This window comes from Juglans microcarpa x Juglans regia, chromosome 3D (assembly GCF_004785595.1).
Source record: "Juglans microcarpa x Juglans regia isolate MS1-56 chromosome 3D, Jm3101_v1.0, whole genome shotgun sequence".
NCBI lineage: Eukaryota > Viridiplantae > Streptophyta > Magnoliopsida > Fagales > Juglandaceae > Juglans > Juglans microcarpa x Juglans regia.
The window spans coordinates 5880231-5905778 of record NC_054598.1 but is presented as its reverse complement, the minus strand read 5'-3'; the positions used below and the strand labels follow the sequence as shown (position 1 = coordinate 5905778).

General features: G+C 36.8%; 3 protein-coding genes across 8 annotated transcripts; 2 read left to right on the top strand and 1 right to left on the bottom strand.

Moving 5' to 3' along the window:
• Window positions 1–2108: 2108 nt before the first annotated feature.
• Window positions 2109–13074, bottom strand: LOC121254536. Of its 2 annotated transcripts, none has more exons than XM_041154619.1 (10): window positions 12698–13072; window positions 10790–12452; window positions 9004–10455; window positions 8481–8866; window positions 6633–8395; window positions 4567–5008; window positions 3962–4124; window positions 3028–3131; window positions 2612–2703; window positions 2109–2528 (listed from the first exon to the last, which is right to left on the bottom strand). In XM_041154619.1, the coding sequence occupies exons 1-10, from the start codon at window positions 12958–12960 to the stop codon at window positions 2452–2454; spliced, it is 6405 nt and encodes a 2134-aa protein (XP_041010553.1). In that variant the 5' UTR covers window positions 12961–13072; the 3' UTR covers window positions 2109–2451. The 2 variants fall into 2 exon arrangements, 1 of the variants encoding a protein (XP_041010553.1); XR_005938657.1 differs by lacking the exon at window positions 2109–2528 and adding an exon at window positions 3253–3470 and having other exon boundaries at window positions 2667–2703; window positions 12698–13074.
• A 1716-nt stretch (window positions 13075–14790) lies between these two features.
• Window positions 14791–19341, top strand: LOC121254537 (probable alkaline/neutral invertase B). 5 transcript variants are annotated; one of them, XM_041154622.1, is made up of 6 exons: window positions 14827–15173; window positions 15391–15403; window positions 15612–16095; window positions 16535–16966; window positions 17762–18320; window positions 18844–19341. In XM_041154622.1, exons 3-6 carry the CDS (start codon window positions 15667–15669, stop codon window positions 19137–19139), a joined length of 1716 nt encoding a protein of 571 aa, XP_041010556.1. In that variant the 5' UTR covers window positions 14827–15173; window positions 15391–15403; window positions 15612–15666; the 3' UTR covers window positions 19140–19341. The 5 variants fall into 5 exon arrangements, with proteins under 5 accessions (XP_041010554.1, XP_041010556.1, XP_041010555.1 ...); XM_041154620.1 differs by lacking the exon at window positions 15391–15403 and having other exon boundaries at window positions 14791–15173; XM_041154621.1 differs by lacking the exon at window positions 14827–15173 and having other exon boundaries at window positions 15297–15403.
• A 1112-nt stretch (window positions 19342–20453) lies between these two features.
• LOC121254535 (ER lumen protein-retaining receptor erd-2.2-like) lies at window positions 20454–24213 on the top strand. The gene is made up of 6 exons (XM_041154618.1): window positions 20454–20892; window positions 22113–22312; window positions 23060–23200; window positions 23294–23374; window positions 23735–23859; window positions 23973–24213. The coding sequence occupies exons 1-6, from the start codon at window positions 20670–20672 to the stop codon at window positions 24019–24021; spliced, it is 819 nt and encodes a 272-aa protein (XP_041010552.1). The 5' UTR covers window positions 20454–20669; the 3' UTR covers window positions 24022–24213.
• The last annotated feature ends 1335 nt before the right edge of the window (window positions 24214–25548 follow it).

Sequence of the window (25548 nt, the reverse complement as noted above, 5' to 3'; positions counted from 1 at the left end):
AGGTTAAGTCCGCTAGCATTGGATTAGCCATAACAAGATCATCCGAGTTTTCATCTACAGTTGTTATTCAAATATGACTTAAATTGTAGTTGGGTCATCTTATTTTTTAATGAATATTTCTCCAACCAAACCCACTTCTCCTCTCTCTTGTTTCTTTTCGAGTTTTCATCCGAGTTTCTTTCCCACGCACTTCTCCTCTCTCTCTACTTCCATTTCTTTCCCACGCATCAAAAATTTCACCCCCCCCCCCCCACCAATTGCCACCATCAGCTCCCCTGGCAGTATCATCATCCATTATCGTTGGTTCAACTTTGACTCAACCAGTATCACCTCTGTCATCGACGTCCCTTCAACGGAGCCCTTCCTCTGCCCTCATTTTAGGCAATGGATTTGATTGAACATCACCACTGCCCACACACGACTGTTTCATCTAGTCTTGAAGGCACCACCGCACCGCACCGCCCTCTCTTCTTTCTCTCTCATCCCACCTGTTCTCTTTCTCTCTCACACATTTCTTCTTTAAAAAATGTGTTTTTTTCTCTTTAGCTCGTCCCTGTCTCCATAAACAACTATGTCCAAGACAAGTTCTCATCGCCATAAACAACTATGTCCAAGACAAGTCCTCATCGCCATAAACAACTTCGTGGCTAGCTCATCTCCGAAGTTTCTTAGTTTTGTGATAATTTGTGTAATTTTGGGCAGCAACTATATGCTCCTGTGTTTTTTGTGATAACATGTGGACAGCAACTATGAGCTACTGTTATATATGGGCAACAACATTTTGTGATAATTTGTATAAATTTTGGGCAACAACTATATCCTTACATGTTCTTTTTCTCTCTTCGCAAAACTTGTGATTTGATTTGTAGTTGTCTTGAGTAGTCTATTTGTAGTTGTAATTTTATTTGATTTGTAAGTTTTGGGCAACTAGAGCAGTAGTGTTGAAACTATAGGGGTGTAAATTGGTCTGATCCAGTCCGGGAGGTGATGGACCAAAATTTTGGTCCACCATTTTTTCGGACCGAACACCCATAGAGACTGGACTGGTAGGCTATCGATCTAGTCCGATTCGATCTGGTTTGTTCTATTTGGCCCAATTATTTTATTTTTTTATTTTTTTTTTCAAGTAAATTAATAAAACAAATTATTTAAATTACTAAAATTAAAATTAAAAGAATTATTAATGTGAATTATGTAACTAACTCATTAAAAAATATTTAACTATAATTATATTTATGATGCATAATTATTAATAATATCATACATTTTATATATGGTTAATGAATATCAAATAATTTTATTGTACATAGATTATTCATGCTTGCTTGCAACTTACGTGTTTAAAAAAAAATTACCTAATTACTTTAATTAAGTTTAAATAGTACAGTATGTATGAATGTATGATATATTAACTATTTACATATAATAACAAATTATCACATGATTTATGATTTATTATTAATTGATAGCATATATTATTTAATATTTTATATGGTCAATAATAATAATTAGATGAAAATTACATTATTAACTTATATAATTATTATATAAAAATAATATTTTAATTATTAAAAATATTTTAAATATATATATAGGAGTCCAGTCTGGTCTAAAATTTATTAACTCCAGGACTAGACCGAATTTCTTCAATCCACAATTTTTGAGACGGAGACCGAACGGTACATTATTTGGTCCAATCCGGACCGAATTTTGTACAACCCTAGCTAAAAGTATAGATTGTTGGATTGTGAACAATAGTAGTAGTGCTTAAATTATAGTAGCAGCAGCACAATTTGTTGCTCAACTAGAAATGCTTGTTGGGGAGAGTTGTGAAAATAAAAATGAAAATAATTGTTGGAGTTTGTTGAGGAGAGTTAGAGATTATGAAAATAAAAATAAAGTATTTAAACAAATAAAAAAATTGTATTAAAAATATATTTAAAAATTTATAATATTTTATTATTATATAGAATGAGATAGCTAATTCATTGTAGAGTTCAAGTTTTGAGTAATTAGTCAAAAGCCAAAAAGTCACGTATTAGCCAAATTTTTACTTTGAATAGCTAATCTAATGGTAGTGCTCTTAACATAACAATTCAGCATATTAATGAGAAAGTACCGATTAAAATTTGGAAATGCTTTAAAAAAAAGGTTGCAATTTACAACACTGGTGAAGCCATTTATACTAGAAAAGGCAACAGCGGAACCAAGATATCCTGAAAGCAAATTGGGTTCATATGTACACTTCAAACAAACTACAACTTAGGAATCTATGGTGTGGGGCGAAAGAAAGAAAAAACAATTTGCATTATACAACATTATAAAACCTATGTCTGCCTTTATCTCCTACTTACATGGATTGTGCTTCCTTTATGATATTTTTTTAGAACACCGGTAGGACTTGTATTGTATCGATTAGATGAATCATATCCAGACAGCAAAATATTTCGACTAGACTTTTCCTTCATACTGGAAATTCAGTTTGTAATCATGTTGCAAAGTTGCAAGTGTGGTTCTGCAAGGACCCTCTTCACAAGTGATAAGAGATTAAGTGAGAATGGAGCATTTCTTTCTAAAAATCATTTTTTATATCAAGTTGAGATTCCTTTACCTCCAAATACAGTATGAAGATATTGAAGATCATCCCCTGAGCAGGCATCGATCAAAGCATATATACCTGGTCTTAGAGCTTCATCTATTTCCCTGCAGATTCACAATAAAATGGTTCAGCTACTATAGCATGAGAGCAGGTGCTTATCCCCCACTAAGCTTCTCCTCTCAGAAGAGCCAACTTTTTAAGGTTGGCTCATTTCTCCAATATTTTCCTCCCATGGTTTAACTCTAAACCACGGAAAGAGGGAAATAAGATCTTTAGAGGGGACATTTTGGCCAGCAAGGAAAGATGCACCATCTTTAGAAATAAAAAAGCGTTTTGGAATTATATGACAGAAGTAGTAGTTTAAACAGAAATAAATTTGCACTTCTTCATAATGAGATCAATCAGATTTAAGGATATAAAAAAATTACCTTTTGATGCCAGTTTTGCTAGAGCCATATCCCACGAAAACCCATATGTAATTGGACAAAAACTGGGAACAATGGCGGCCAAGGATGTCCTTTTGCTGTCTTATCTGCCATAAATGTGAAAATTAAACCAGGGGGATGAGAATCATTAAGGGTAAGATCTTCTTTGTGTGAGAAATAGATGACATTTTATCCGAGGACCATGTTAAAGCATAAATGAAAAAATACCTATTAAAAAATGTATGGTGAAAATAGCAACCTAGTCTTGGCGTACTAAAGCCAAACCCAATGGATCGAACTTTAGATGGGGAACAAGTTTTACGGACGTGTAAGGTTTACTGAACAAGCAAGCTGAGCTTGTGGGCAGTTCCCGAGCACTAAACGCTTTATCCCAAGAAAAGCTCTGATTTAAAGCCTTTGGTGACCCCATTCACCAAAGAAAAGTCCTGACAAGGATATTGGGTCCACTATTTCAAACTAGCTGTAAAACGCATTGACATAAAGTACAGAATGGTAGGTTCAAGTACTTTGATTGCTTGAATGATCCCTTTGCACTAATAAACATCACAAGAACGTTTAAACTTCTTGCAACGTAAGAACCACAATTCATTATATAACATATCAAATGCATGTATCTCCTTGTTCTTTCTTCTTTAATGGGTATAGTGAAAAGTGATTTGAGTAGGGAATAATGATGCACTCCCATATTCCAAGTCCCAAGAATGGTGACCAGATGAACTTATCTCAACATCAATGGCATTGCTAAATGAGCCAACTCGGTCACCATGTCTCAAAAACTCACCCTGACAGGAGGCAGTTTTTGCTGTGCATGAAAGGAATTAAGGCCATGAAGTAAGGTTTCTTCCGTGATATCTAAATTAATGGTTCCTTTTTGATATCCCAAATTCAGATGCATTTCAACACAAACATCACATACCTCTTCGTAAATCCTTCTGAGGAAACAAGCACATTTTACTCCCTCTTCTAAGTCCCACGAAAAATATCCTTTTCTAGTGACTGAATCAGTATCCACAGTCTCCAAACAATGAAGAAGAACAGAGACAGAAGCTTCAAGTAGAGCAATACACCGCTCGCATTCACTAGAAGTAATGAGAACAATCAGCATAATCACATATAATGCCTACTTTCATCCACCAGTGATGGGGAGGAGGCATAAAAAAAGCAGGACAGTTCATACAGATTAAGTGAGATTTTTTTTTTTTTTTTAAATATAGGTACAGATTAAGTGGGCACTGATCAAACTAAAGCAGGGGTTAATGCAAATAAAACTGCAGATATTCTGACCTTAATCAAGTAGTCACTAGAGCATCAATATGCCAACACTAGTTAATACTGTTGTATAGACCATCAGAAGCCCTTCAATACAAAATTGCAAGAAAGACGCAAAGGGTTTAGTACCCTTATTTTTTATATTTTGCTGTTTTCCACTTCCATTTTTTTGGGTCATTTACTTGTAAAAAATTACAAACCACTATAACCAAGTTTTTTTGTGTACCTGAGAGAGGGAGAGAGAGACCATACCTTTTGTGATGCTTAAGAATGGTATACAATAATCTACAACATGCAGCAAATAGGTCAATTGAGAAGTACCGATCTACAACACAAACATTCATGCTTGCAAGTGGATTGGCGACTTGGTTATCCGAGACCAATGAAGGATAAGATGAAATGGGAGCTTCAGAATCTTTAAGCTGACAGAAATCTTGAAAAAGTGCAGCAGGTATACGTAAAGACGCTGCTATACGCCAGGCATCCATTTGGAAAAGGGCATGTTTTCCAGAAACTCTTATGAGTACTTCAACACACATAAGAATGACTGATCCTGGATCCGGATTACTGTCACCTTCACTACGCATAAATCTCCCATAGAAGATTAAAGGATTCTGCAAGTGCAGAATTATGTTGAACAAGCCTGCAATTAAGCTCTGGATGTGTCTTTTCACAACACTCAAACGTTTGCGTCCTGAAGAGGAAGTCAAAGGTCAGAACATGCATCAGATTGATAGAGCCCTAAATTGGAAATTCAATAAAATTGTGGATGTACTTCATATTTTGGTACTGCAAAAGTACAAATTCTAGGATGTGAGCAGGACAACATTAAAATATGTTGTGAAGAAATTCCAAATTTGTTTGGACAGCATCCCTAGGGAAGATTCTGACCATTGACAATTTAAGGAAATGTGGGCTTATCCTCATTGACAGGTCCTGTATGTGCAGAAATAGCAGCAAAACAGTAGATCATTTACTTCTACATTGTGAGTTTGCAAGGGCTTCATGGAATTACCTTTTCAGCAAACTGGGATTAGCATGGGTTATGCCAGGGAGGGTGGTTGACCTACTAGCTAGTTGGAGTGGGATCACGGGATACCACAGATTGCAGCTGTGGAAGATGGCTCCCATTTGTCTACTTGGTGCATTTGGAGTGAAAGGACTGACCGAAATTTCGAGGATCAAGAGCACTCCTTGGAAGAGTTTTTGAGTTTTTTTTTCTAGAAGACTTTATTTATGTGGGCCATTGTTATAGACTTTAATGGTCTCAACTTTCACGATTTCCTTGAAACCGTTTCTAGTTCCTAACTAGGTGTAATGACATGTTACTTCATGTGTACTTGGTCTATGCCTATTTCTGTATCAATAAAATATCTTCTTACTTATAAAAAAAAATTCCAAAAAAGAAAAAAGAAAATCTGGAACCCATAGCTAACTTCTAAGTTTTTTTTCCCAATAAGTTTCCAGAGTTCTTTTAAAAACGACCTTTGCAATACCAAGATGAGATTTTGACAGAATTATAGAGTTGTATTCATGAAAAGAAGAATTTGAAAATTTCTAAGCATTCTCAAAATGAAGAGATTTGGATTGATGAGGTCTTTAATCTTATCAATTTAAATTTCAAATGTTTGGACGTATATTTTCAAATTAAGAATTTATAACGATATAGTGATGATGGTGGCAATAATCTAGAGGTCACAATGGTATGTTGTTGATGGTCGTGGTGGTGGCTGTGGTGTCAGTAACAGTGGTGGTGATGGTGGAACTTGCAGTGGCATGTGCTAGTAGTGGCAGTGGCAGTGGCAGCGGTAGTAGCAACTACGGCAGTAGTGACAGTTTAAAGAGGGATGGAAAGGTGGTATGACAATGGTAATGTCAGTGAATTTTCATAATGACATATTAGTCATAGCTTTAGAATAACTTTCATATTAACCCAAGCAAGAAAAAAGCATAAATAATTCCAAAAAATTACAATTAAAAAGAAATCTTTTACCAAACACAGCATATTTGTGTTTTCTTTTTCAATTTTCTTTTCCATAAGAAGCAGTTATACCATTGAAGAAAAGCACTAAAACGTGGCAGAAATTACTCGATTTTCTCTTATAAGATCCATTTTAAATGCAACATAAAGGGATTATCTTCCATTCTTACCCCTACCATTTGAAAGGTTTTGCTCACCCTGGAAGTAGCTATTTAAATACAAATAGCTGAACCCCACGGTAGATGCCAAAAACAAGTGAGCCCCCTTACAGACATGCTAAAGAATGGATCAATACAATTAATTTCTATAATTGTCCAAATTGAATGTGAAACATTACCTGAAACAAATTCAAGAACCAAATCAAAGCAATCAACACCAGCTGCAACAAGTGAGGAAACCTTTCCACCATCTGCTCCGACAGTTATGTCATAGTTCATTGTACATCCTTCCCGGACCCCCACTAGTGCTCTCTCTATAGCCTGAATTGCAGATAAGAGATGCAATTCTGATGGTTTCTTTATGAACGTTTTGAACGACATCCTTAACCTAGCTTTAAATTCATCCAAGCAATATGGTGCAGGAGAATAAGATGCTTCAGACAATCCAATGCGACCAGGGAGTGTCTTCGTGCTTGATTCTGTCTCATGAGATGCTAGTGTAGCTCTTTTTCCTTGCAAAGTTATGCATTTTCCTATAGCCCTTAAATGTAATTCTATTAACTTAGCATACATATTTCTGGATAATGTAGGATTAGTAGAAGGAAAATAATTTCCCAACTCTTCCAGATACTTCAGAACACCATCCAACCAAACAAAAGAATGTGGTTGTGGTATTTCAACTATATGCACGAATTCCAGTAACAAGACTTGTGAGATGCCAACAAAGATTGGTACCAAGCTTGGGAATGATGAACTCCGATTGATCTGCAATTTTAGCCTCAATAAAGCTGAAGAAGCAATTAATAGTTGCCTGAGTGAAAAAGCTGCTCCAGGATAATCCCCATTGAGCAACCTATGCAACAAAGGCCTGTTTATGCATTGGGAGTCAAAAGAATCAACCTCATTCAAAATACTGGCAGCAAAGTTTGCATCTTTCAACCATGACCCCTTAACACTAGCACTTACAGAGTCATCATCAATGTCAGATGACACAGGGAAGGTCACTGCAGCGCCCGATTTTTGATGATGTATACCACTTGAAATTTCAGCACAGGCACCAGTGCCTTTCAGTGAAATATCCTCTGTGCCCAACAAAGCTGAGCTATAGTCTGACTTTTTATGATTTTGAGCATCATAGAAATTTGTGCGCTGTTGATCATCAAGGAGAAACATGCGCAAGAAAAGATTAATGAACTCTTCAAACACATTTATACAAAAGTTGAGTTCTGAGTGAGGTTCACATTTCCACCATAATAGTTTTCCTCTATTATCGCTGTATCTTGCAGCTCTATCATTGATTGCAGACACTAGACCCCATAAAAACCCACTAAAGCAAGAAACTATAGGAGAAAATCTAGTCAAATCTACCACATTGACACCAAGACCCACTTTTTCACTATGAAGAGCATCCTTCAAAGAGAGAACAAAGCATTGCATCTCTTTTTTCAAAATCTTGGCAACGAGGCAGGCACTTTTCCAGGCCTCAATACAGTTGGTGGAATCCAAACAAGCATCAGATTCAATTAAGTCATTCTGTTGATTGGTATTGCCAGAAAGGGACTGCTCGTTAGAAGGCTTCTCTGCATCTAAAAGGAGATGAACAACATGACTAAATTGATATCTACTTAATGTCAAGAAGACATATGATGTGTGATCCATCAATGAAAATATTAAATCATTAAATTGATTTGTGCTATCTTCTGACACTGCCTGTTGAAGCTCGACCACTGCAGATACTGACTTGAAAAGCCATAAAGCGGAAAATGAATCCTCAGGGAATATAGGAGTAAATACGGATTGACTAGTTTCTATCTTCTTCTCAGAAGCCGCTACAATTATATATTTCAAGGCCTTCCGGCAAGAAACAAACAATCTGAAAAGATCGTGCTGGCTGTGTGAGCACAACCTACCCTGGCATTCCAACAAGCCGCCAACGACAAGCCTGAAACATGATTGCCCGATCATTACAAAAATCACCCCACATCATAACATATAAGGATCAATCATGCAGGGAAGACAGTGTGTACCTTTCAAGGTTGAGTAAATAAGTTGCATAAAGTAATAATGATCTAGAATTTAAATATCCTTTTGGCATCCAACACAGAAGATTAAGCAAACTTTGACAAGCAGTAAAGTTCACATTCGTGGAAGGTAAAGCATTTTTTCCCCTGCAGATTTTGGTAGGCAGCTTATCGGATGAATGGGCAATCAGTTTTGAATCTGACAAATGATCATATGTAACATGTTCCTTGCTGGAAATATTTACTGGTAACTTGTCAAGTGCACCAAGAACATCCGGCCAATGAGGAGATGAATTCAAATCAACATTGCTAGATGAAAAATCTCTAAGTAATGGTGACACCGATTTCTCCAATACACGGCAAAATCTTGATGCAAAATACCTGCAAACAAACTAATGCAACAGATCAAATGAAAGCAAAAATTTACACTAAGCAAACTGAAGCATAAGCACATCAGGCAGGAAGGGAAAATTTGAAGAAAATAATATTATATTTACATAATAATAGGGTTATTACGTAAGCATCTTACTTTATGTTCATACAAAATTGAGTCCCTCAGAAGTGCTGAAGAGATTTGATGCATAGTCACTTTCTTCAGCTGGCTAGATTCATTGATGCACTGTTTCCCAACCTTCAGAAAGTTGCTTGTTAAAGAGGGAATGGAAGTACAAATTAAAATTGAAAGGAACATTTTCAACTTCTTTTTAGCGGCATAAGTGCACCAAATATCAATATTTTGGCAAACAATCCACCAAAGAGCAGTGGGCAATGACTTCTTGTTCACAGAGGAAATCCCAAAATCCCACTCTTCAGTTTCATGCACAGCTTGGGTAGGTGTATCCATACAAGTGGCGACATCAGAAGAGATTGATTGTTGATCTTTTGCAACTAAAGGTAGATGTCCCATTATGAAATCAGTAAGATTTGCTGCCTCTTGCCTCAAAACTGAGATGTGCCTTTCCCACTTTCTACTTCTTTTACGAAATAATGACAATCCAGCAGCGTCAACCAACTTATTTTCCAGCAGCTTATCATTACTCTGCTGCAAATACTCGAGGGACTTTATCTGCCTATTCAAATCAACAAGCCTCTGGAGAGCCATAGCATGCAATACATAAATTAAAGGAGAGCAATCTTCAGTACTATTCTGAAGATAAATATTTGAAACCGATTGTATAACAACATCAAGAGAAGCTGAAGGCTGGACAATCCAAGAAAAATAGCCTTTATCATCCCAATCAGTTCTCTCCATCCACTCCTTTCCAGAGTATGCTGTGAATAAATCCCCCATTACAACTGACATTTTTCTTGATAAGTCTGGAGGCACAAGGCTTATTGCCTGCCTATATAAGCTTCGGCAGGACATGTACAACTGAAAGAAGAATATAAAGATCCAACAAGTGGGGAGACCAAATTTCGGTAAATCACCTTTACTCCCAACTGCCCTATTATCAAAAATTATTCCTGTGACAGAAGAAAGAAACATGTTGATGGTATCTGGCTGTATTGCAACAAGGCTATTCATGCAAGGTTCTAGTAGCATCATCAATTCCTTGATAGAAACCCCGAGGAGGTTACTGTTACCCGTTGTGACAGTCACCGAATCTAGAACTAGAGCATACAATTCGGACAATCCCCTCCCCAAAAGTTCTGCTGGTGGATTCTGCACGCTATCTACTTTCAGTTTGCCAACTTCTTTTCCCTTGGCCTCTGAACAATTAACTTTCATCCATCCCAGGGTTTCTGATACGTCTGCTGTTAATTGCTTGATACATGCACTCGCTTGCCCTTCTGGAATAGATTTAATGGCATTACGAATGGCACATTTAAACTCTTGGGAGCATAATAGCATTCCCACTGATCTTGCATAAGCTTCAGTAGGTAAAACAGCAACAAATCTAGTACAATTTATTTCACCGTCATCAACTCGTGATATTACAAGCCTTAATGCTTTACACAGTGCAAAGACACAGCTATTCACCTACATCAAATGTATAAGAACAAGGCTTGAAACCACTCAATGCAAAACCAGATATAAGTTGTACCATATTTTGAGGTAAAAAAAGAAGAAAAGAAAGAAACAGATCGTATAGAATAGTACGGGGCAAAACCATTTCCCAAAAAATATGACGGCCCCATGGCACTTTGCAACTCCTACAAACCGAAAAAAAGGTACTCACGTGCACAGGCGCGCGCACGCACACTCCCATCACTTAAACCACATGTAATGCCAGAAGTTTCAAGTATATACATTTGAAAAGAAAACAAGAAAATAGAATGTGATCAGATGAGATCAGGGAAGGATATCTACAAACCTGGCGTAGCTGACCATGGAGATTAATCAGTTGGCATCCAAGAGCTTCTATCTTGGAAAATAATGAGCTTTGATCAAACATACCCGCCAAATAGAGGCCAATTGTTGAGTAAGATAAGATTATAAGCCACAAGCTTACCAAGTCATTCCCTGTAACCTCATACTCAATTTCCAGAAGATAACCCACGGCAACAAGTACCTCATTGACTGATAAAGTTAACATGTCAATGTGTCTATGGTTATCCAAATCAAACTTCGACAACCGGTTTAAGTAGGTGAATGATGAAATAACTATATCATAAACCTTCTTCAAGAAATAAAGGCAAGCTCCTTCAGATGTGTCCTCTGTTCTTACATATATCTTTTCATGCATAAAGCTGGCAAGTACATTATTAATAGATTGGAGTATTCCATGAACCTGCGACAACTCAGGTTCCACTTCCAGTTTATCTTGAAAATAGATACTGAGCTTGAGCAAAAGAGGCTCCATAATCTGTACAAAAAAATCAAAAAGAGACTTTCGTGTGTCTGCATTAAAACTCCCCGAGTAATAGCTATTGTTTATAAGCACACTACTACTATCAAAAGACATCTTAGAGGCATGACTCAATGAGTTATCCTCCAAGTGCCTTGAAGCTCCTGCTTTCCCTCTCATCTTGGTACCTAAAGAAAGCACTGAAGATTTTTTTAACAACTTCACACGATTAACAAGCAAGTGGAACAGTTCTCCAATGCTACCCATTGCTGATACCTTTTCTGTCAGAGTTCTTTCCAATTTATCAAATAAGTGTCTATGATAACTCTTAATGACAGTTTTTTTGTTATTTGATTTCCCATCATGAGATGTGGCATACTTATCTGTACTGTGCAGGCTCAGAAACCCATCAATATGGATTGGATGAAACAGCCCATTAGACAAAACATCTTCAACCAAATTCAGTAAGTTTCCTGTCCAATGAGAATTACTTCCGCCAATTTGTAGGTGCAAGACAGCCAGCAAATGCATCAGTGGCTCAAGAAGTTTATCTATAAAATCATGAAACCCTGTTTTCCGAGTTGGGTGGGCCCTCAAGAACATGGCAAATGGCTCAAGCACCAAGCACGAAAACCGGAGGGCAAAAACACCCATATCGTCGCCATCAAGATTCTTGGTGTAAAATTTGAAGACAAGCTCAAGCACTGCATCAACCGTTGACATCCACATGTCTAAATTTTCATTCGACAAGCCATCATGGGATGAGAAGACCAAAGAAATACAATCAAGTACGGCAATGTACAGTTTAAACCTTGCGTCAAAAAAAACAGATTGTCGTGACCAGGACAACGTGTTATTCATTAGAGACACTGCATCTTTTGCGATATAAAGAATAGGCCGTAATAGGTTCCGCGAAAAATTTAAAGGAACTTGTAGTCTCGACGACTCCTCCAAACAAAATTTGAAAATCTCCCAGCATCTAAAATCTAGACACGTCTCGATAACTTCATCCAGAGGTTTCTGCCCATCACCACTCATTTTCTTTTCTGAAGAAATCAACACTGATTGGGTCCAATCATTAAGGAAAACTACCAAACGGGATAATTTTACAGGTTCGTAATCTCGGTCAGCACTGTTGCCTTTTTCCGCGACCCTCGTTTTCACAAAACTAGAAGCTAATTCCAGTTTCCTGCATTGAAATTCCATCATTTGTTACACAAATACTAAATGCTACATGAAACAAATAGAGTCCTCATATTTCGGACGGACTTTTATAATTAAAAACCAATAACATAAACATAAGTGCTATACCGAATTTCAAGTTTCTTTCTTTTTTGGGTAAGTAAATTTCCCAAATTTCAAGTTTCTTTCTTTTCCCAGTTCTCGGAAACCAAACAGACTGCTACATATAAAAAGACAAGAGGAAGGACTAACTTATGAAGATCCAGCTCTTTGTTCTGTAACGATAAAATCAATTGCAGGTTCCTCCATGGGGAACCTTCTTCTATGAGCTCCTGATTCGGGTCTCTCTGCTCCAACTCTTCGGCACGCTCTACATCGGTTTGTTCTCTGCCATTCTCTGAGGGTACTATACGTTGCGTTTTGGGAGGTATTTCGGCTTCTTCGGGACTACTTAGCTTCCGCTTTTTGTTTTTCTTCATATTTCCCTCCTTGGATTTTGATTCCGAATCAGCCATTCCTGAAAATTTTGTTCTTCAGGGAGAGAGAGGTGTCTCGGATATTGTTTCAGAGGAAGGGTTTTGGCCGTTCCTAGTAGGGTTTTAGACTTTTGGGTCGTGTTTTGGGGAGGGACTATTTCAGGGTGGTATTTACTGGGTGTAGGGACGCAGGGCCAGAGGCCCAGATATCATTACCCAATGGTAGTCGAAGAACCCAACAGGAAACTAAAAAGAATGCACAGGGAGTTGGGCAGTCTCCCCACCGACCCAGAAACCTCATACCCAATACAAAGCTCTGTCCGAACTTGCGGCCCTTACTTGGGCTGGTCCACTTGAACCAAGATCTATTATAATCTTTCGACCCAAATATCTTCTATAAAAATTGATACAATACCTCAATCTCATTATATTTAATATTAAATGTATACAATATTTAATATGACATTTAGGCTCATTCGGATAGTAAAATGAGATAAGTTGAGATAATTTATGAATAGTAATAAAATTATTAATTGAAATTAGATAAAGTAAATTTTATCTCACTTCTGTATCAAAACAGACCCTTAATGCAGCGTAATTCATATATTATATTTGTCAAGACGGAAAATTATAAGAAATTTAAATTCATTCCAGTTTTATAAAATGTATTTCAATTTTTATGTCATTAGTCTTACTAGTGATTGCTTGATAGCTTTTAAAATACTTTGTGAATCTGTGATGGAATCTCTTCCCATCCCCACATCATTATTCTGGCCCATCTCTTCACTTGTTTCTGTCTTTCCCTGTCTCTCTTATGTTTATCAACTTTTTGGCTATTTGGGTTCAAAAGAAAAAGGATTCAGTCCAAACTCAAAGATTCCTTGCATTTTTATCACGTTCCAATACTTTAATAAGGATTAGAGTAACTTTTCTATTCATTATATCTTATCTTATTTAGGAAATGATTTGTACAAATCTCAAATAGATAAATCTTATATAAATTTTTATAAAAAAGTAGACTTTATTTTAAAAAAATATAAAAAAAAAACTATTATTTATTAATAAAACTTATTATATTATAAAAAATTTATATAAAATTTATCTATTTAAAATTTATATATGACATTACTCATCTTGTTTATTCTACGTACCTTTTACCTTTTTCAACAACTCCCAACTACGAGACGCTGTGAAAGTGTGATGTCACGAAACTCTATCTCATACCACAAGTCGTTTACCGTATTGACAGACTTTGGCAGGCAAGAAGAAGCAAAGGTGGAGCTGAAGCATCCATCCCACCCTCCCTAGCTCCATGGGATCTAGTGACCGTACACGTGCACAAAGAGACAGATTCGCCTGCAGCCGCAGAAACACCTGCATTATTGTTGTTGCTGCACGACGGTCCACTTGGTCGTTCTCTAAGAGCTCGTGAGTCGAGGTCCCAAGGCGCTCTCTCTGACTGTTTCACAGCTCACAACGTGGCCGTGCAATCATGCTCGCAAGCGTCCCTTTCCGCCATTTTGGAATCTAGAAGTAATTAAGGGTGTGTTTGGTTTGAAATGAACAAATTTGTTTCAATTTATTATAAATTAATTATTGATGAGATTTATTAATTTTTAAATTTTTATAAAAAAAATTAAATTTATTTCAATCTATTTTATACATTTAAATATATCTATATGATTTATAAAATATTACTATTTATAAATCAATTTAAATCATTTGAAATTACTTTAACATCTAAATGTTGATATAAATTTTAATTATTTATATTATATTTATAATAATATTGTCACGTGTAGGAGAGATTATTCGATCAATTACGTAATCAAAGAAATAAAAATATAGAGTTGAAGTGTGAGCAAAGATACAAACTTTAATTAACAGCATTATATTACTTACGAGCATCTGCCTCCACCTGCAACTCCCAGTCACACCCAACGTCCCGCGTGGCAATAGGCAAAGCCAAAACACAGATTGATCTTCCCCAAGAGTCGCATTCTCTTTTCCCAGAGGTCACCGTGACGAGTGACGACGCTCAGGGGCTCTGGGACTAGACGGTCACTATCTTCCCATATGATACGTCATGGGATTTGTTGGGTTTTGAGTACTGGCTCTGGCCCCCACTTATTATAGTTTCAGACAAAGAATTCACGAGTCTAAAGACTCTAAACAGTCAGAAAGTGAGGTGGTTTCTTTCATTACTGTTCGATCCCTGGAGGTGGTTTAATCTTTGAGCGACCGACTCTGAGGTTGGTTCTTTAATTTTTCTTGTTACGTGATTTTTCTCTGATTAGTGGCCGATTTAGTATGCAATCTGCATGAACATTCGCGCAATTTTTTTTCTTCTGTTTTGTTTTATTTTCGTTTGAATTGGCAAAAACCCGTGTTTGTTTGGATTTCATCAAGAGGATAAGAGAATCAAGAAAATGGGAAACCCACCTAAATCTATGCATATGCTTGTAACGGGTTCGATTCAGAGGTTCGTACGTGTTTTCTTGTCATTTATTGAGTGGTGATACATGAAGAATGTATAGGATTCTTGATTTTTTCCTTTGAAACTGGAGATTGATTCTTTTATCTGTTCCTGTTGTGTAATCGGTTAGAAGGGCTAATTCTACCATGTCTCAATAGCCTGTTATTGATCATCAAAGAATTTGTTGTCACAACTTTCTGCTAATTAACTGCAGGGTGTGCTGAACTCAACATAGTGCCTCCCTTATTTTGCATTTGAGATCTTTGAAAATGTCTACTCCCAACGTGGACCTATCTCAGAATGGGCATATAAAAACCACTGATACCTTATTTAGCGTTGGTGGAATTGAAGAATTTGATTTCTCAAAACTGTTAGACAGGCCAAGGCCTTTGAATATGGAGAGACAGAGATCATATGACGAAAGGTCGCTCCACGAATTAACTAGTGGCTTATCCCCAGGGCCCCCATCTAGAACTGATGAGAACCCTTCCCGAATAACCGACCATTTTGAATATTCATTTTCACCGGGTAGGAGGTCAGGCTATAATACCCCAAGGTCACTCTTTGGCTTCGAACCACATCCAATGGTTGCTGAAGCTTGGGATGCTTTGAGGCGATCATTGGTGCATTTCCGTGGTCAACCAGTAGGGACAATTGCTGCATTGGATAATTCTGAAGAAAAAATGAACTATGATCAGGTGAATATTCTTTATACGAAGTTGTTTTTTTTATAATTCAATCACAAGTGGTCCTAGTTGACACCAACTCAATTTTTCAAGCATTAAGACACAAGCTCTGAAGTAGTGCTACTTGTGATTTGGGCAGAAACTAAAGATTCATTACTTGAAGTCATCTTGTTTATTGATCTATCTACTTTTGCTCAATCTTCTGGTTATCAAAGCATGTTATTGCAATAAACATTTGATGCTTCATGATGCATCACATAGACTCTTGATAGTCGATACTTCTACACATGCCAGCTATCTATGAGCCATAATATTATATTTGTGAATGCCATGGGTTTAATCCCATTTGTGCAAGTCTGTCAATCATGTGCTGCCTTTTGATATTTTGTCTAATGTATTCATGATTACTATTTAATTAGTTGATGTCTGGCACCATTCTTTATATGTCTAGGTGTTTGTGAGAGACTTTGTCCCTAGTGCATTGGCTTTTTTGATGAATGGGGAGCCCGAGATAGTGAAAAATTTTCTTTTGAAGACTCTGCGCCTTCAGTCATGGGAGAAAAAGATTGATAGATTCCATCTAGGAGAAGGAGTAATGCCTGCCAGTTTCAAAGTATTACATGATCCAGTCAGGAACAATGAGACTTTGATGGCAGATTTTGGTGAGAGTGCAATTGGAAGAGTTGCTCCAGTTGATTCTGGATTCTGGTGGATTATATTGCTTCGGGCATACACAAAATCTACAGGAGACACTTCCTTGGCTGAGCTGCCTGAATGCCAGAAGGGCATGCGCTTAATTCTGAGTTTATGTCTTTCAGAGGGGTTTGACACTTTCCCAACTCTTCTCTGTGCTGATGGATGCTGCATGATTGATCGTAGAATGGTCAGTTCTTAAAATTTATGTTTATGCCTTCTAATAATCGGTAAAGGACAAAAATTTAAGCATGCGGCACTAGTATGATTTTCTTAATTCTGTTAGGAAAATTCGTCAAAGATTTGTATTTGTTATTGGAAAAATATCATTAACTTAACGTCAAACGGCAAAATGGATGAAAGGGCTAATAAAACTTCAGTACCTTTCATACCCTTTTATTTCAATTCAGTAGGGCTTATTTTTCACCTGTAGTGCCTCTGTTTCAGTGCTAAAGAAAAGGGAACTTTGAATATTACAGAATCTTCTCCAAACACCTTCTTGCACGTAAATTCAGTATAGCATTAACACTTTCTTGTCATTAAGCATGATGGTTCATGCATGAAGGGTAAGTTAGGGCATAAGTGACCAGATAAGTTGCACAATCAACATGCCAACCATAATGAATGTTCCAAATTATTTTTCTCTTCAAGAAGTGAAAGTGGATTCGTGTGGTCAACCCCTCTATTGTGGGGCTTATGGCTCCGTTGGGTTAAGGAGTTCAAATATTCTTGGAATTTGAGAATTTTATCGGCCCCAAACAAATTTCTATTTTTAATTAAGAAAAAGGGAATGAACCAACTACTTTATGGAATTTCTGGTGATTGACATGATAAAGAAACTTCTCTTCCACATTCTCCTGATGTTTGCTAGTATCTAGTGGTTCCATTTTCTCTTTAAAGACATGTTGGATTAAATTGCTTTTGTCCTGAACCTATCAGTAAACTTCCTTCATTTGACTTCATTGTCGATTATGTATGTTTTCAGGGTGTTTATGGATATCCAATTGAAATTCAAGCACTTTTCTTCATGGCTTTAAGATGTGCTTTGCTTTTACTCAAGCAAGATGATGAAGGGAAGGAGGTTGTAGAACGAATCGTGAAACGCCTTCATGCCTTAAGCTTTCACATGAGAAGTTATTTTTGGATAGATTTGAAGCAGCTTAATGATATATATCGATATAAAACAGAAGAATATTCTCACACTGCCGTCAACAAGTTTAATGTAATACCTGATTCTCTTCCAGAATGGATTTTTGATTTTATGCCAAGTCGTGGCGGTTACTTCATTGGGAATGTCAGTCCTGCAAGAATGGATTTTCGTTGGTTTTGCATGGGCAATTGCATTGCAATCCTGTCATCCTTGGCAACCCCTGAACAGTCCACCGCAATTATGGATCTTATAGAATCACGATGGGAAGAATTGGTTGGAGAAATGCCACTGAAGGTTTGTTATCCAGCAATAGAAGGCCATGAATGGCGGATTGTAACAGGATGTGACCCGAAAAATACGAGATGGAGTTACCACAACGGTGGATCTTGGCCAGGTATGCTTTTGCATTGTAATTGACCTCTATACAGTTGACCTCTGCATGGATTCATGAGAGAACACAAACTACAATCTGTGCCACACTTCATATGATGCTAGTGAAACTATAGTCTATATACAATGCAAATAAACTCCTTGATGCCTTAACTGAAGACGTTGGAAGTAAGAACATGATTCTGCCCTCACAAAATTTCTGAAGAAAAAGAGAAGTTAAAAGTCCAGACCACCTGACAATACTTTGTAGTTTCCCAAGTAGTCTTGAATCCGTCATTTTTGTAGTTCATGAATATCTGCTACTAAAGTTTAGTAGGAATTAATAGTTCACAAAATTGCTATATTCTTTCGTTTAAGCTTTTCAAACCCAACTATCCCACATACGTACTTTATCAGGCTTTTCATCATGATAATTCGGGAGCACTAATTCCTTGAAACAATCATGATATGAAAATTTAAGTGCCTGACTTTCCAGCTGTGAGAGGTTTTCCTCTAGATGATATCTTGTGGTTGTCAAATGTGTACAGTGCTTTTATGGCTTTTGACTGCGGCATGTATCAAGACTGGGCGCCCCCAGATTGCCAGACGTGCCATTGAACTTGCTGAAAGCAGGTTGCTAAAGGATAACTGGCCCGAATATTACGACGGGAAGCTTGGTCGATATATTGGGAAGCAAGCCCGTAAATCCCAGACCTGGTCCATTGCTGGTTACTTGGTTGCAAGGATGATGCTTGAAGATCCATCTCATTTGGGTATGGTAGCCCTTGAAGAAGACAAGCAGACGAAGCCCCTGCTCAGAAGATCAAATTCATGGACATTCTGATGCCATTTATCCTTTTTTTTTTTTTTCGAGTTTATCCACTAAAGGCCTGTTCTGTAAGGATGGAGGGACAGAGCTAATTGAAGCTGACCACCTTTTCCTTTTAACTTTCAGGTTCCTACCAATAAGCCATTTGTAGTACGTATCATGTGTTCTTTCTTTTCTTGTTCATAACTGCAATGGTATGTTAGTTCTTTCTTCTTCATCTCTCTCTCTGGTGGACATTTAAGTAGTTGCAGTTTAGCTGTGTTTTGTTTTGGAAAAAAAGGAGATCCTTCTGACGATTTTTTTTTTTTTTTTTAATCTTTCAAAATATCAGTCAAGATGTAAAGCTTCTTTTGGGCGAATGATTAACAGCTCTCCAGTTTTTAAACCAGTACCGTTCGACTCTGTGAAGCCACAGGTGTTGTTGATCGAGCTAATTATAAACGTTTCACATGTTCTAACTACACACACTATTCATATTTCATTAGGATTTTTTTAAGAGTTACAGCCTCAGTTAATCTCGATTCAGAGCAAGAAAAGGAAAACCTTTAAGAATGTAAGAATTCGAAGTCCTTTGGAGCATTTTCCTTCTCCATTCACTGGATGAGATGTGAATATTTTGCTGACGACCCTTTAAATTGGTTCTACTTCTAAAGAGGGACAACGGGATTTTTTTCCCTTTCTTTTTTACATAAAAACTAGATGTGTGGATTTCATGGCGCGTTTGATTATGCTCTTGCAAGACAGAAAAAAAAAAATATATATATATATATATATATATATACATAATAATAACAGTAACCTTGTTAAAAAAAAAATAATACAACTATAAAGAGATCATATAAAAATAAATAGATAGATTGTCGTGACTTGATGTGGTACGTTAGATCATCAAATTATTTTTATTAAAAAATAAATCTGACATATCATATTAAACTACGTCAGTTTATAGATTTACTTATATAAAATTTCTTTACGGCTAAAACATTTCTCTAAAAAAAATATTAATAATACATTTTTAAAAAATATAAATTAAATAATTAAGTTTATTTTGTTTCATAAATTAATATTTTTAGAATAAATAATTATTTAACATTATATAAAAGGAAGTCCTAAGTTTGCCTAAGTTTGAATTTTCACTCTAACAACTATTTTAACACTAAAATTCAAGTCAGCATATATCATTTTTAGTTTTTTATTTTTCAAAGCATTAGAAAACACTATTGGAAATGATAATTTGTTTTTTATTTTGCGAGAAAATACAATAATTTCTGGATAAGTTAAAAATAATAATTAAAAATACAAATAGCATTAAGATGAAAAAAGTAACACGCCCGAAACACGTCACGGAGCTCAACAACGTTCCTTCCACTTCGGTGGCACGATGCTTCCAGCCTTCCACTTCCAAAAGGCAAAAGACCAAGCAAATTCGATCATCAATCCAAATCAATAGTCCGAACCTACGTCCATTAATATTGTTTTCCTTCGCTTTCCCCACGTTTTCTCGCCCACACCTTTCCTGGAAACTAACTGGTTGGCGAAACCCTCATGAGGGCTCAACGAAAGCCGATCCACGCCGTGTCGACATGGGTGCGGCGACAGCCTCCCAAAGTGAAGGCCTTCTTGGCCGTGGTCTCGGGCATGGCGGCGCTGGTCTTGCTTCGATTCATTGTCCACGACCACGACAACCTCTTTGTGGCCGCCGAGGCCGTCCACTCCATCGGAATATCCGTACTCATCTACAAGCTCATGAAGGAGAACTCTTGCGCTGGTAAAGTTTCGAACTTTTTCCTTGGGGGTTTTCTTACGTTTTGGTTTTTGTGTAATTGGTGGTAAATCTAGGGTTTTAATTTTAGTCTTGCCTGGATAAAGATGAGTGTTTGCTGAAGCTAGGTTTTCTTCTTTTCTCTCTCTCTCTCTCTTTTTTTTTTTACTATTTTCCGGTATGAGTTATAGGCGATTTTAGGAGCCGGATTGTTTGGCGTTTGATTAGTTTCCGTTTTCTATTTTTCGAATTGGGTATATTCGGGTTGATGAACTGGAGTTCCATATGGAAAAATTGTTGTTTTTCTTTCTCTTAACTTTCCCGCTTCAGCTGAGAGCTCCGAATATTTTTCTAATGGTTCAGTTAGTGGGCTCTGGTTTTGGTTATTTATTTCAGAGTTCATTAATGGTAAATTTAGATATAAAGGGAGGTTCTTTCTTTTATTTCCGAATTTCTTGTGGATTAGATTGATGGTTGAGTCGAGTCAGGCTGGAATTTGTTTTTTCTTGCCTTCAAAGCTGTCACGGAAGTCGAGCTTGAGGACCGGATCTTTTTAGGAACCTACTGGTTGAGTGGGGGTAAGGGATGAAGTGAAGTTGTTGCAGTGGTCTGTCGAAGGATAGAAGGAAGAAGAAATGAAGGGAAACGTGAGCTGGGAGATCATATCTCGGCTTCATAACGACAGTTTAGAGAAGCTTGGAACGGTGCCGTGTTGCAAGACTTCTACAATTCATCTCCATTTTCTATCCTTCGACAGACCACTGCAACAACTTCACTTCATCCCTTACCCCCACTCAACCAGTTAGGTTCCTAACAGATCTTCATTCGATGAATGTCCATTAAACTCAAGCTTTTATATTTTGAATTGGACCAAACTCAAACACTCAGAGATTCATTCTGAAAACACGGCTTGTTTGCGGAGTAACAAGAAATTTTTGTACCTTGCTATTTTTTTCCATATGAACTATTTCATGCTTCGAAGTAAATGTTGCTTACTTCCGAGTAGTAGTTGATAGGAGGCAAGTTAGTCCCTTTTTTTCGTCATTTTTAATAATAGCTATACACCTTTTACAATAAACTATATGTAAAATCCTATTTATTTCAACTTGTAGAATGCTATAGTTCTTAGGAATTGGGTATTAGAAGGTTTTCCTGATACTGCACATCTTTTGTTTCTCTGTCTGCTCTTAGGGCCTTATGATATATTACCTTTTAATGATGTGCAGGACTATCGCTCAAATCCCAGGAATTAACAGCTATTTTTTTAGCTGTTAGGCTCTACTGCAGTTTTGTTATGGAATATGATATACACACCCTGCTTGATTTGGCTACATTGGCGACAACCCTGTGGGTTATTTATATGATCCGCTTTAAATTAAAGTCTAGTTACATGGAAGACAAAGACAATTTTGCAATATATTTTGTGGTGAGTTTTCCATCATTTCTATACCATCTTATTTTTAAGCTCTATCTCTGAAGCACTGATGACATATTGAGAATGCATATGGAGGCAAATTATTTGATTTCCTTGTACACTGATTATGTTTGCATCCAGCAGCACTTCAATATATGCATGTTTATATACTCCTGGAAATTTCTTGTAGTGACTGCAAAATTGTCCCCATTTTCAAGAGAGTACTTTGTGGATTTCTTTTGAGCTTTCTGACTTGAAAAATTTCTCGATTCCTTTTTCTGATGAGTGGTAATCGCCATTTTGTTATCCTCCCACTATGTTAGACCTTCCCCTAGAAGTTCAGTGGTTGGTCCCTCTGGAACTGTGTGCTTTCAGTAATTCTGGTGCTTTATTGGCTTTTTTTTCTCCACCATTGTAGTTGTAACAGACATCCAGCTCGCAAAGCAATCCGTGGCGGCTTAGACGATCTATGTTGTGCTTCTGCCGAGTTAGATGCATGCCTTGAGACCAAAAGGGCTTAGGTTCTATGTTAGTCAATGCTACCGAACCAGGGATTGAAAAAAGGAGTGAAATGGCCGAACGCCTTTCTCCCATACCAACTTTCTAATTTCTAGGAGTTTATTGTTTGAAATAGAACCAAGTGTGGTTGGTCTATTGAATTGTCTTCTTTTATGCCTAGCTTGATACACTTTTTTGGAAAGTTTGTTTTTTTAACCTTTCTTGTAAACACAGTATCCTTGCCTTTTAATTTGGATGTAGGCAGTACCCTGTTTCGTGTTGGCTTTGTTCATTCATCCATCAACTTCTCACCATTTACTGAACCGGATCTTCTGGGCATTCTGTGTCTATCTGGAGGCTGTATCAGTGCTACCCCAGTTGCGGGTAATGCAGAATACAAAGGTACATTTTTTTTACGATTGGGATATGTTTTGAGGTTTTACATATAAACAGATGTTACAGCCTCTAAAATTCATCTTATTTCTGTCCGTTCAGATTGTTGAACCATTCACTGCTCACTACGTGTTTGCTTTAGGTGTGGCAAGGTTCTTGAGCTGTGCCCATTGGGTTCTCCAGGTTTGATCTTGAAAAGCTGAATTTTTATGACTGAGTTAGGTTTATACTTTGTTGGTGATTTTTAATGAGGTCCGCTTTTATTATTCCCTCCCTACCTCCCTATTACATTTGGTGGTAAATGATTTTCTCTGTTATAGGTGAAGAACATCACTATTCCAGGAATTGCTCTAGTAGAGCAATAAGCTATATTATATGGTTCACATGTGCCACCGATGTTAAAATTCTAGATTTATTTTTAGATGGCATTCAGCATTGTTGCCTAACTGTGGCTTCTTTAAGTTTTACAAAAATGTTTCTCTTTGGGGTGTGGACTACTCGGATATCTAAGCTGCCATGTGTTGTTGCTATTGCTTTCAACAGGTTTTAGATAGTCGTGGACACTTGCTGGTAGCGCTGGGTTATGGATTATGGCCTTCTATGGTTCTTATCTCAGAAATTGTCCAAACTTTCATCTTAGCAGACTTCTGTTACTATTATGTCAAAAGGTTGGTTTGCACACTTTTATGTATTTTTCCTCCTCTAATAATTACACGCGATGATTTACCTTATATGTATAATTTGTGTGTTCTCTCAAATTATTTTGTTCTATGCTTGGCAGTGTATTTGGCGGGCAGCTTGTCCTCCGCCTACCCTCTGGGGTGGTATGATCGGTTGCAGTCCATTTTAACTTAATCAGCCAATGCGGCGGGTTATTCTAGTTTAAGTCACGGATTTTTGTCTTCATATGTTTTCTTCTCCCTGTTGTTACTATTTGACAAAAGGGTTGGCTGTAAAGACGGGGGGATGCAGAAAACTTTGATATTTATATATATTAAGAAATGATTCTCATGGTTGGTTTATGTTTCGTGTTAATTCTTCTAATATGCAGAAAATTTCGATTAATAAAGCCATTTTCTTGCCGTTATTAATCACTTGGATGATTCCAAAGTCATCACACTATGTTTTACTCAGTTGAGTCACGTTTTCTGTTAGAGCTATCTTTTTTTATCAATGATACTTCATCTTATTTTGTTTGTATTTGATTTATTAGAATTGTTGATTGAATAAGGTCATGTCTGAACAGCTCCACAATCAAGCTATAAATATAATTAAAAGGATAATAATTTTTCCCATGCATGGTACGAATATGCGATGGTTTTTTTGTAATGAGAAAATATATTTACAACCGTGAATTGTGTAACCGTCGCGTAATCGTTTTAAAAAAAGTGAATAAAAGATGAGATTTACATGAAAAAAAAAAAAAATTTTAATAGTAGATTTTACTCTTTTCTAAAGCGACTGCGCGGTATTTACGTACTTTATGGTTGTACGTAGAATTACTTTTTTGTAATTTCAACTTGCATGGTGAATATATCATTTCATCTTTGGTTTTTTTATTTATTCCCCAATTAGATAAACAAAATTCATTTGGTTGGGAAAAAAAAAATAGAAGAAAGAAAGGAATAAACGAATCATTTTCATATATGTCGATTGTTTCATCTAACAATTAACGTCCTCATTCTCCTTTCGTTTTCTCCGCCACCGACGACAAGATTTCATGAGTCCTTTACGCCAGTTAGAAATGCCATTGTATTTTACTCTTTCTTCTGCCGCCCTTGTTGCAGCTATTTTCCACCGTGCGTGGTGCTCAATGTTTTTAGGATACTTTCAAATAACATGGCATCTATTAATTCTTTGGATTGAATCTAAATATAAATTCACATTAGACTATAGATATTACCTTGAGAGAGCGATTGCAATTTCCTGCCGTCTAAGTTCTTCTTGTCCAGCTTCCAATGAGTAGGTGTTATTATGGTAAGGCGCAGATAGGGGAGTCATTTCCAGTGCCCCCTCCTCCTACTCTTTCTATTTAGCTATTTAGAGAAAAATAGAAAGAATGAAGTGTATTTTCCATTTTTCTTTCTTTTGGAAGGATGTTGGTTAATATTTGTTGTTGTGTGCTCGATAGATATAACGGAGGAAGAAGAACGAATTGTCACAGAGACATCAGTTTGTTCCTTGTCTTCTCCCATATAAATGAAGGTAATAGGTGTAGGAACTGCCATTAAAAGAGTTGGAATTCATTGCTGCTTGAGATTCATGTCTTGTTGAAAGTAAGTTTCAGAATTTACTTGATTTCTTTCAAGGGATTGATTCACTGGTTCCAGTAGTAGCACTGCATGTCTTAGATTAAG

What these genes read in the sequence shown, in the direction of transcription:
- LOC121254535 (XM_041154618.1), top strand. Translation starts at nt 20,670, where the DNA reads ATGAGGGCTCAACGAAAGCCGATCCACGCCGTGTCGACATGGGTGCGG. An exon ending in GAAGGAGAACTCTTGCGCTG is followed by an intron (nt 20,893 to 22,112) that starts GTAAAGTTTCGA and finishes AATGATGTGCAG; the next exon opens with GACTATCGCTCAAATCCCAG. An exon ending in TGTTACTATTATGTCAAAAG is followed by an intron (nt 23,860 to 23,972) that starts GTTGGTTTGCAC and finishes TATGCTTGGCAG; the next exon opens with TGTATTTGGCGGGCAGCTTG.
- LOC121254536 (XM_041154619.1), bottom strand. Translation starts at nt 12,960, where the DNA reads ATGGCTGATTCGGAATCAAAATCCAAGGAGGGAAATATGAAGAAAAAC. An exon ending in GGTTCTTGAATTTGTTTCAG is followed by an intron (nt 5,009 to 6,632) that starts GTAATGTTTCAC and finishes CTTCCTCTTCAG; the next exon opens with GACGCAAACGTTTGAGTGTT. An exon ending in TCTTCATACTGTATTTGGAG is followed by an intron (nt 2,529 to 2,611) that starts GTAAAGGAATCT and finishes TCACTTGTGAAG; the next exon opens with AGGGTCCTTGCAGAACCACA.
- LOC121254537 (XM_041154620.1), top strand. Translation starts at nt 15,667, where the DNA reads ATGTCTACTCCCAACGTGGACCTATCTCAGAATGGGCATATAAAAACC. An exon ending in AAAAAATGAACTATGATCAG is followed by an intron (nt 16,096 to 16,534) that starts GTGAATATTCTT and finishes TTATATGTCTAG; the next exon opens with GTGTTTGTGAGAGACTTTGT. An exon ending in CAACGGTGGATCTTGGCCAG is followed by an intron (nt 18,321 to 18,843) that starts GTATGCTTTTGC and finishes AAATGTGTACAG; the next exon opens with TGCTTTTATGGCTTTTGACT.